General features: G+C 34.2%; 1 protein-coding gene across 10 annotated transcripts in view; it reads left to right on the top strand.

Moving 5' to 3' along the window:
- Positions 1–12,304, top strand: part of PTPRK (protein tyrosine phosphatase receptor type K) — a 553,021-nt gene that overhangs the window by 421,561 nt on the left and 119,156 nt on the right. For all 10 annotated transcript variants that reach the window (XM_034669108.1, XM_034669107.1, XM_034669109.1 and 7 more), the window contains 3 exons: positions 2,991–3,293; positions 8,718–8,827; positions 9,907–10,108. In XM_034669108.1, coding sequence (XP_034524999.1) covers positions 2,991–3,293; positions 8,718–8,827; positions 9,907–10,108 — 615 coding nt within the window. The remainder of the gene's footprint in view (positions 1–2,990; positions 3,294–8,717; positions 8,828–9,906; positions 10,109–12,304) is intronic.

Here is a 12,304-nt window from a genome sequence, read left to right as displayed (position 1 = left end):
TTTGTTTAGAATGATGCAGTCCTACTTATCTGTTTTTGCTTTTCTTGCTTTCACTTCTTTGTGTCAGATTCAAAAAATCTGTGTCAGGGGTTTACTGCCTGTGTTTTCTTCTAGGAGTTTTATGGTTTCAGGTCTTACTTTGAAGTCTAATCTATTTTGAGTTAATTTTTGTAAATGGTGCAAAATAGTGGTCTAGTTTCATTCTTTTTGTGTGGCTGTCCAGCTTTCCCAACACCTTTTATTAAAGAGACTGTTCTCTCCCCATTGTATATTCTTGGCTCCTTTGCTATAAATAATTCTCTCTATTCTGTTCCACTGATCTCTGTGTCTGTTTTGGTGTCAATACAATACTCTTCTAATTACTGTAGCTTTGTAATGTAATTTGAAATCAGGGAGCATGATGCCTGTAGCCTTGTTCTTCATTCTGAAGATTGCTTTGACTTTTCAGGGTCTTTAATTGTTCCATACAAATATCAGGATTGTTTTGTTCTATTTCTTTCAAAAATGCCACTGAAATTTTTTATAAGATTTATTTATTTTAGAGAGAAAGAGAGAGCATGAGAGAGAGAGAGAGATGGGGAGGGGCAAAGGGAGGGGGAGAGACAAATCTCAGGCAGATGAGGGAATGATCTCATGACCTTGAGATCATGACCTGAGCTGAAACCAAGAGTCAGACATTTTTTTTTTTTAAGATTTTATTTATTTATTTATTTATTTATTTGACAGAGACAGTCAGCGAGATAGGGAACACAAGCAGGGGGAGTGGGAGAGGAAGAAGCAGGCTCCTAGTGGAGAAGCCTGATGTGGGGCTCGATTCCAGATCGCCGGGGTCACGCCCTGAGCTGAAGGCAGATGCTTAAGACTGCACCACCCAGGTGCCCCAAGAGTCAGACATTTAACCAACTGAGCCACCCAGGAATCCCACCATTGGAATTTTGATAGTATCACACTGAATCTGTAGATTGCTTTGGGTAGTACAGATATTTTAACAATATTGATTCTTCCATTTCATGAGCATAGAATATCTTTCCATTTATTTGTGTCTTCTTCAATTTTTTATGCTTTTGTTATGCTTTTAAAATTGCATTAGAATGCAGGGTAAGTGCAAATTGAATAGTAGGGTAAAATGAAAAGATGAATGAAAGAGAGTGAGCACTTGGAAATAGAGAAATTTATAAAGGGGGGAAATTTCAGATTCAAAATAAGAGGTTTCTCGAGTATATAAATACTAGATCTAAAAAAAAAAAAAACAGAGGAATAAATACTTGTTGGTGTTTGTGCTCATCATTTTATGGGAGATTTTCATTCATATACTCCAAGTATTTTAGGGAGAAATCTTACTTTCTTATTCTAGATACTTTTGTCACAAAGTGTGGCCTAACCTGAATATGACCTCTAAATTCTATCAGGTTGCTACCATTAATCAGTGAAATCACAGTTTATCTGGGAATTTGGGGATGGTGGTACCTACAACTGTCCGGTCATCTTGGTGGTCAGGGATGCCAAAAAATGTGTTTGCACTGAGCTGTAGACTGAACTCCAAGTGTCATCACCTCACTCCTGTGCCTGGTGGGGACATGTGAGCCTAGAGCTAGACATAATAAAGAGTTTTATGGGTTTTTTTAATGAGTAGAAAGCCACGTCTTTCTTCCAACCTACTTACAATGCTTAATGTAAAACACGTAAAACAAAAGTGATAAAATAAGGAGACTGGATACTGTGAGTAATCAGAAGACTGGCACACAGCATTTAAAAAAATCTAAGCATTGGATTCTACCACGGATTAATTTGCATGTATATGTATGTATTTTTGTAGTTTTGAGGTTTTAAATGGCCACCAGAGTGTATTTCAGATGGCACACATAATACATTGAACTGGAATCCCAATTTGGGCTTGCCATCTGTGTACCATGCTTATTATTTTTACAGATCTGAGATTTTAATCTCAAAAGTGAAAATTTATAAAACACTCAAATTGGGCTTTTTGTATTATTTATTTTCTTCTTTTTTGTCTGCTGACTCCCATTTAGCAAGACCATTGACTATTTTTTGTGAGTTAAGGGAGGTACCAACATGGCTCTGACCTTGGCCTTGATTTTAATCTCTTTGTCCAGTCAACGTGTGAAAGCTTAGCTGTGTTTTGGTTTGCTTACTGTGTAGACTTTGCCATGGCCATGACTTTCATAGAGTAATTATTTTGATTAAGTTAGACGGTTAAAGTTAGTCTTGCATGAGGAAAGAATACACTTGGGAAGCGGTGATGGATGGACTCCAGTCTTCAGAGTGTTTAGTTCTGCCAGCATTTTCCAGTTGAATGGAAATTCACCTCCCAGTTTGGTTTGGGTGACAGTGAATGGACTGTCAGACCTGAGTGTTTCCTAGAAAAAGATGGAAAGAGATCAAGAAGGATCGATGACACTGTGACTATCCACATGTGTTCCTGCAGTTTTTCTCAGATCCTTTTCTGCTTTGATGAACAACATCATTACTGAAGTAATAAATGTTAATTAATATCTGCGTCACTTTTTGGTAAATGGTAGTTTAGTATTACAATTAGACTAATTAGTATACACCATAGCTGGTGACATGACAAATCATAGAGCAGAACATGTTGACTCTTATCCATTATGATATATTAGTTAATTCACTTGCTCAGTAATGACAAGAGAAAAAGAGAGATGGAAAATTGGGCAGTAACAACAACAACTATAAAGGCATTATGGCCACATTTTCAGGGTTTTGTCTTTCCGCCATGTTCCTGAGTACTGTGGATTGTTAACATTTTCCATTTCTTTTCCCATTGGGAAATCATAGCCCCTGACAGAAACCTTCAGGAATTAAGATCATGAGTACATAAAGAAAAGGAGAATAAAAGATGACTTCCACATTTCCCTAGGTTTACACATGCTGTGTCATGCTCAGTGCTCGATTTTACCAAGATTATTCATTGTAAAGTTGACAGCCATCTGCATCTTTGATTTATGTTTCAGAACCTATGCGGACCCCAAAGACGTTAAAGATTGCCGAGATACAGGCAAGACGCATTGCTGTGGACTGGGAATCCTTGGGTTATAACATTACTCGTTGCCACACTTTTAATGTCACTATCTGCTACCATTACTTCCGCGGTCACAACGAGAGCAAGGCAGACTGTTTGGACATGGACCCCAAAGCCCCTCAGCATGTTGTGAGCCATCTGCCACCCTATACAAACGTCAGCCTCAAGATGATCCTAACCAATCCAGAAGGCAGGAAGGAGAGTGAAGAGACGATTATTCAGACGGATGAAGACGGTATGTTCATACTTCGTTATTTTAAAAAGGGGGATTATATAACAGGATTATGTCATTGCTTCCACTTTTCTCTAGAGTCACCAAAATTGAATCGGGTTCTGCAATCTGCTAAATACTCTTAACGAGATTAACTTTGGAAAGAGTTTGCCTTAAGCAAAAGACCTTAATATTCCTCAGCATAGCATCAAATACTAGATGAAATGTCCCTTTCCTGTTTTCTGTTTTTATATGTTAGAGAAGTCACAACTACACCAAAGTTTAAATAAAGTTTTTCCTCTTAAATGTGCAAAAATAATTTTCACTATTCATGGCATTACATCATTTACCTATTGGTGAAATGCACTTGGTTAACGTTTAGTTTTTTACATTTTACAAACCAATATTAATTAGCAGCTTTCATTTTCCTTAACATTTGAAAACAGCACCATTTGCCTGTTCCACTCATTTTTAGATGGTTTCGTGTAAGTTTAAATATAAAAGAAGGTTGAAGTTCATATGTTTAAGTCTAAATAAAGGCCCTTATCAGGTATCAGCAAGCTGTCATCTTTTATCCATTTTATTACCATCCAAGGAGTTTAACTGCATAATGTCTGATATCTATGTGTGTCACTTCCAAATTATTAAGTAATAGGAACAAACATTTATATTAATATTATAATTTGCCCACACCTGCCGTAGCACTATAGTTTGTCATTAATGTGAAAGAGTACATTTCTTGATTCAACAGAAATGTGCCCTATATCCCAAAAAATGTACAAAAGATGATATTCTGATAATAACAATAATGTATTATTTCAGTGTAAGACATTTCATTTTCAAAATTTACCATTATGAATGGAAGCATATAGGGAAAAAACATGGCTTATTTAGTGAATGGAGGCAAAGCTGAACTGGGAGTCAGGAATCCTGAGTTTTCAGTCCTGGCACTAATAACTCTGTCAACTTACCCAATCTGTTGACTTCTCTAGATTTCCATTTCTCATCCCTATATGAAAAGTTTAAATAAGATGATCTCTCAGGTTCCATCTGCTTCTAAATTTCTCCATGAATAGCCTGTCAGTAGGGCCATATTTTTGTTTGGATTTCAGAAAACAGGATGTATTTCATACCCAACTGTTTCCAACTTCCCTCAAGTTCTGAACTTTAGCCCCAGATGTATATTTTGATGACTATCAAGTATGAGAGTGCCTTAAGATAGGTCAGTATACCACAGTTTCTAGAAGTTTCTCCGTATCACTTCAAGCCTTCTCACTCTGAAAAGTAGAAATGACCCAGATTTGCTCTATTATTTTCGCCGTCATAAAGGGAAGTGAGAGCTTTTCAACCTCATTTAGCTCAGATTTTGAAGAAAACAATATTGTCCTAAAATTATGCATGGAGTTATTCTCATATTCCGAAAATTTTCAAAGAATAAACCTAAGACTTATTTATGATAAATGTATTTTGTCATGTTTAAGGTAACCGAACATGATTACCTCAACTATCATGTTTGAATTTGCACCTAATCTAAGCCTTAATAATATTTCAGATAACAAAAGTTGCTCTAATACATAAACACACACTCATAACCCCCCCACACATACAAAACACACCCCAACACATGATTATATAAGAAAAAATAATTAGCAAAGTTGTTTCATGGATGGATGATAGAATGGAATGTCTAAGCAGATTTGAAAGCTTTGAAAAATCTCTATCTCATTTCATAAAGTAGGATAAATACTAAAATGTCTGTATTACACTAGACATTTGTAACCCATGGTTTTAGTAATAATGTATTCACACACTTTATTGCCTACCCTTAAAATTTTAAAAACTTGATATCTTAATTAGTCTAAAGACTTGGTTACACTTGTGCTTTTTCTGCCAATCACTCTCTAATAATATAATTCATTTTGGTGGTGTATTTTGGTATGGCTTTTAGCTTGCCTTTCTTTCCCATAAACCAAAGAATGCAGTCAGGCTCATATAACTTTTTCATATTTCATTAAATTTTAAAATGTATTTTGGGTGCACATACAACTAGATTAATAGGAAGTGAATTGCTATGGAATCTTAAATTATGTCCTAAATTCATCAACTTCATGTGCTATTTCATATAGAAACAGTTTTATAAACATAAGATGAAATTAAATATGTAGTATATAATTTCAATATTGTTTCTTATTCTAGTTTTATTTTAAGGTATGATTTGAAGAACTTTTTTACTAGCTGTAATGATATTGAGTTGCATGTTACTATTTCATAGCATGGTCACAAAGTAATTCTTTCTACTGTGACGATTTTTTTTCTTCTCCTCTGTTTTATATACTTTGTATAAAGTATTTTCAAGTAACTCAGTCTTCAGATCTGCTCACATGAGCTCCAGTTTCTACATAGAATACTTGATATGACTCAATGTTCCTGAGAGGGGGACAGAATATCTAAATCATAATCTATTGTTGTAAAGATCGATGGGTTATGATGATCTAATTAAGTCAGTCTTACTAAATTATTGCTGCCCTATATACATAGAAAAAGAATAAATTATCAACCATCTAATAAAAGAATATAATTTCATGAAAAGAATTCTAGGGACATCCATAAATCATGATAGCAAAGCTAAAATGATTTCCCACCAGAACCCTAAGGTAGAATTTATATTTAATTTATTGCATACATTTTTTAATGCGTGGGTAGAATATTTTGTATGAGATTTTGTTTTCATTTTTTATCCTAGCATTTACAAAAATCAATATTATGAAGTTAGCTCAGCAGAAAACCCTGGTTTGGGGACATTTTTGCTAATACAGAGCTATTTTTAAATGTACATTTATTATATTTTAAAGTCTGTAGTGCTTATTTAGGATAATCTTGCCCCGCCCACATTTCATTTTTCCTCTCTCTTCCATTTTGAGAGTTATATTTTAAAGGACTTTCTTATACGCAAAAAAGAAAAAAAAAATAGCTGAAACAGCTTTCAAATAAATCACAAGCAGGGGAATGAAAGTCAGCATTCTGTCTCCATTAAAAGTTGTTGATGTGGAAATGTGAAGTGACATTCCCCACAATATGAAGACGGCCATGATGATGGTCTTAGTAACTTCATGTTGTATTTACACAAATCAAAGTACATATAGACATTCTGCATTGACATTGCCTTCCTTCAGAGGTGTAGAGTTATTAAATATAATTTATCTGTGCCCAATCCCCACCCCACCTGTTTATGTGTGTGTTTTGTAGTTCACCTAAGTGTAGTTCTTTCTCTTGTCTGCTATACTAGTCCGGGTGCAAGAGCGGTAGCATGGTACTATCTTGGCCATAATTTTTCCACAGACTTTTCCCTCTTGCAAATATGACCTGCAGGTGATTTAAGTGGATTTTATTGACAAAGTAGAATATGTGTAAGAAGAGCAGAGAGGGGCGCCTGGGCGGTTCAGCTGGTTAAGCATCCGACTCTTGATCTCAGCTCAGGTCTTGATCTCAGGGTCTTGATGTCAGGGTCGTGAGTTCAGGCCCCATGGGCTCCAGGCTGGGTGTAGAGCCCATTAAAAAGAAGAAGAAGAAGAAGAGCAGAAAAAAACAAATTCTAGGAAGAATGCTCTTTAATTCTACTCCTCTTCCAGTGCAGAATTATGCAAACATTTTTAACTGTCTTTATTTGTAAACAAAATACATCTACACCATTTTATATATTTGTTGGCCAAATTGTGGTTAGTGAACACAGGTAGTAATTATAATACCATAAAATAAACATTTTCTCACTAATTGGGGCCTTGCCTCCTCCTTCCTTCAGTAGCCACCATCTATGGAAGTTATGGAAAGCTGAAGAAATACTTTTCCTTAATTACAATCATAAGCTTATTTTCACTCCACTCAAATGACATAACACCTATCACCCTTGTTAGTTAACAAACTAACACCCATGGCAGCTTCCGTAAGTGCCCCAGAGTACACATTGGGGCCATGATGGCCTCTCTGCCTTGATCAACTGTGGTCTGTACCAATACAGGGGACCTGGGACATGCAGGGAAGTGGATGCCTTTGGTTAAGTTCTCCCTACACCCTCAGCTGACAGATGCATGTACATATCTCCTGAAGTTTAGTGCTGGCATCTTTTCTGTATATGGATTTCTTTCCTTTATGGTTTTTTTCTTTATGAATTTATTATTAATGTGCCAAATTATATTGGCTGTCCCAGAGGTCATAACATCATTCATCGTCTCCTTGTGGTCTGAAATAAATCTTCCTATTTTGACGTATCATTCAGAATGTCTTGATGCTGCTAGCTACGGTGCAGTGCATTTCCTTTGATCCAGTGATTTTTAATTTACTTCAGTCCTCACAAAATTACTGTATACTCTGCAACTACATTTCTAGATAATGCCATGTGTGAAGTTCGCTGAAACATTAGATTAAGGAAAAATATTAATTAAAAACCATACTTGCCCAATATTGGGTCAGTATTTCAAAAGAAAACACATTTTTTTAAGCAAGGTAGGATGGATAGGGTATATATTTAAACATTATCAGAACAAGAAACTGGATATTTATGTAAATAAATAGCAACTATGTATTTAGATAAAATATATAAAAGCAAAGAGCAAAAGTCTCTGATGTTTTATATTTTGTCAGTAGAAACTGACACATTGTTCATTGCTGCCACTGGGTATTGTCAGTTATATGACATCTGCAAATAAGGACTGGTATGAAGGTTTCTCAACTCTTGTCATACCTGGGGACACTTCAGAACTGGTTATGATGATTGTTGAATTCTGAACAAGTCTGTTGTTAAAATGGTTTGATGCTTAACTTTGCAAAAGGGAGTATCACTTAAAAGACTGAAGCAATGCTATTTGAACCTATTTGTCTTAAAGGTTTTTTTTTTAAATTGTAATAATCAGTGCTGTCTTTTTTAAGTTACAGAAATTTAATAAGGATAGCAGTTAAGAGTCAGATTGACTATTAATGGGCATTTCAATTCAGTATTCAGTGATTTGGCTTTTAAGTCCAAGGAGTGTTAATTATTATTATAATTCATTATTTAATGAAATTTGTTTATGGAGACACTTTAGGAGCTTATAATCTTCAGAATATCTTTCAGGGAAATATAACTCTGTTCTTGAAACAAATTACAAATGAGATCTTCATGTTATTAGAGGTATACAAAAGAGAAAACTAGACTACACAATTTATTCAACTCTCTAAGGTGATAGAATATTCTTTTGAATAAAAATAACTTTGGAGTTGTACATTTTCTGCATTAGAAGCTTATAGATTACTTTAAATTCCCATTTGTTAAAATCAGAAAGTTGGTCACATAGCTTACTTTCTTTTTAAGGACACATTTTTAAAATTTTTAATTTGGCTTATATAACTTACAGTATTCACTTTTTCTGTTTGTGATGTAAGGATCTTTATAACCAAAAATGTATTTATTTGTAGTGCCTGGCCCTGTACCAGTCAATTCTCTTCAAGGAACATCCTTTGAAAATAAGATCTTCTTGAACTGGAAAGAACCTTTGGATCCAAATGGAATCATCACTCAGTATGAGGTATTGGGAGAATAAGGAAGTTAATTGAAATGTGGGTTGAAGGGAGCGTAAAAGGAAAAAGTTAGAGAGAAATAATGAAAAATGAGTAAGTGAGGGTTAAGGGATCAAAATCATTTTTAGGACTCCTCTGTTTTAGTTTACAAATTCCTTGATCCCAGAATTGAGCTTCAAAACAAATATTGGATGGCACTTAGAATTTTCTAATTCTTAAAATAAATGTATGTTTTTGTTGTTGTTTTAGGAAAGCAGGATGGGCCTTTTCAAACAGACTTACTGATGGTTGTAAAGAATGAATTTTTATAGAATTAAGATACTCATATTTTCTGTTTCAATTAGGGGAGGCCACTGAATGTCAGTTGTGTCAGAATAAAGGATTACTACCAAAACAGCAAAATATATTATAAACTTGACTATTCCAGAGCTTCATCTCAATTTTGATTATAAATCATTATCATATTTTTAAAGAGGAGAAGCTAAAAGAAGAAAAGGTCATTATAATTGCACAAATGTGTAGTTCTGTTCCTGGATAGCCAGTGTTGATTAGAACATAAAATGTTTAAATTTCTAGTGGCTACAGAGTGCATGATGGGAATGGGAATCACTAGAGCAGTCTTATAAACTGTGACTATATTACCACGCTTGAGTGCTTTTTACATGAAATCTGTTATGTAACTCGGACAAAGTATGGGATGATGTTACTTACAACAAACATTTGTTGAACACTTTCTGTTTTCATATACATTAAAATACATAACCATAAGATTGTGTATGTATGTGTAACCATATTTAAGTAAATTAATTCATCTTTGATGAAAGAAAATAAATGCATGTTGGTCCAGTCAGATATTTTACCTCTAGGTATATCTATGGCTGGCTGGCTGGATGCATAGACAGACAGACGTTAGATATAGAATGACTGCGAAATAACCATATCCAAATGAGAAGGAAAAGAAGTTTAAGAAAAGTGTGATTCACACTACAGAGATACCCTTGAATACTACCTTATTTAAAAGAGGTTTATTTAGATTATATCATGATTTATATTGGATATGTAATAGTAAATATATTTGTTAAAACAGGTCAGTTACAGCAGCATAAGATCATTTGACCCTGCAGTTCCAGTGGCTGGACCTCCCCAGACTGTATCAAACTTATGGAACAGCACCCACCATGTCTTTATGCATCTGCATCCTGGAACCACCTACCAGTTTTTCATAAGAGCCAGCACAGTCAAAGGCTTTGGGCCAGCCACAGCCATCAATGTGACCACCAATATCTCAGGTATGCAAAGGAATAAAGTGCAAACAAGATTGGTTTGTAATAACATGTCCTAGAGAATCATATATGCGCTCAGAGTAGTCATCTCACTTATTAAATCTTTAATATAGCTAGCTATTCCTGATTGAAAGTTCATCAAAGAATGATATGAATACTACTCCTGGGGCGCCTGGGTGGCTCAGTTGTTGAGCATCTGCCTTCGGCTCAGGGCGTGATCCCAGGGTCCTGGGATCGAGCCCCACATCGGGCTCCCTGCTCTGCTGGGAGCCTGCTTCTTCCGCTCCCACTCCCCCTGCTTGTGTTCCCTCTCTCGCTGGCTGTCTCTCTGTCAAATAATAAATAAAATCGTTAAAAAAAAAAAAAAAAAAAGAATATACTACTCCTGAAACCAATATTACACTATATGGTCACTAGTTAGAATTTAAATAAAAATTTGAAACAAAGAATTATGTGAATAAAGATTATAACTGGTTATATGTCCAAACCCAAAAACATCTCAGTCACTTTTAATTGACAGTGGTCCCTTTAAAAAATGTCATTTTCTCTTAATTAGAAATAGTTAAAATTAATTATGAATGCTAACAGACTGATTATACCTTTGAGGAGTTGGTAATTATTATGGTATCACATATCTACTGTAAGTGGATTTTATCAAAAGAATGATAGTAGATCTTTGATCCACTGTTATAATGCCACAGACCTTGTCTCTCCTTTCCATTTTCCCTGACATTCTGATGTCTTTAAGCAAATATGAGTAATTCTTTCTCTTAGAAATCTCATGTAAATTCATCTAAATTTCAGAATGGTAAGGTACAGGAGAACTTAAGTTGATAAACAAATACAGTTAAATTTCACATTATTTTATGCTCACAATTTCAGTTTGTAATTGACTAGGTTATTTACAGATATAATTTCTCATTTGGTCATCAGTTAAACCTGATTAAATTTTGCCAGTAATTAGCATTGTCATATGCCCTAATTCTACTCTAGCTTATGTAATGTTTTATCTTAGTTATTTAAGATTACTAAAGTAAATATATATTATAGATGTAACATTTCTATTTGGAAACGTTTTGAATATAAAACCTTAAAAATGTATATCATGAAAAATATTAGTTATTCCAATATGAGCTATTTGATTTATCTTATTCTAACAAAAAAGAATTTTAAAATATCATCCATTATGTTAGAAAATAGCAATGTATTAAAATTGCCAGTTCACTTCCTAATGGAACAATTCTAAATCACCCATTTAAATATTTATTGAATCACTAGAAAATATGACCTGGTGATATCATTGTACAGTGAAACATGTTTCCTGCCCTCTAGAATGAGCCATAGTGCTGAATTTGAATATGATCCTTCAGTGGAGATAGTTACAGAATGACATGAACTTATAAAACTGAGAACATTGAACAAATGGGCATTATCAAGAACCGTATTTTATTATTGTTTAGACAAGGCATTTTTTTATTGAATAAAAAATTTATAATTAAAGACCAGAACACCCATCTAACATTTTCTTTGAATTATTTAACTGCAGTTTTACTTGAATCAACCTATATATATGGGTACTTGATTTGGACTTCAAAAACTTGATTGCAATCACTATATCTTCAGAACATGTAGTAATCAAGCTAAGGCTAATAAAATTTATGGTTAGCATGGTTCTCAGCATCACTTGAAATTTTAAGGTAATTTATTGTTATTTGTCCTTTGAGTGCAGAAATTATATCCCTCAGCATTTTGAAAACAATTTAAATAAAAGTGAAATCAAGTTATTGGAGGCATGTTGCATGGAGGCTTAGTATGTGTGTATGTTTTAATACATATATTACATATATAATCCACATGTATATAACATTGTACATATTTAATCTGTTGATTCTACTTCTTAAATAACTCTTCAGATAATTTATCTCTTTCTGATGTCATTGTTTGTTCCTTTTCCTCTAGACCATATTTTAAACAGATCATTGAAATATCTTTCCAAGCACTGTCTTTGACTTCAGACTTACCTTGCTTCAATATATTTTTCTATTGATCTTTGTACAACATATATTTCTTTCCTAAGTTTTTTCAAAATCTAACATATTGCATTTAGTAGGATAAAGCCCAAACATCCATGCATGATTAGCATTTGTGCCCCTTAATTTTATAGTTCCTTCTACCCACCACTCCTACTGGTGAACCCAAAGT

Source organism: Ailuropoda melanoleuca, chromosome 10 (assembly GCF_002007445.2).
Source record: "Ailuropoda melanoleuca isolate Jingjing chromosome 10, ASM200744v2, whole genome shotgun sequence".
Classification (NCBI taxonomy): Eukaryota; Metazoa; Chordata; class Mammalia; order Carnivora; family Ursidae; genus Ailuropoda; species Ailuropoda melanoleuca.
This window is presented reverse-complemented; position numbering and strand designations above follow the sequence as displayed.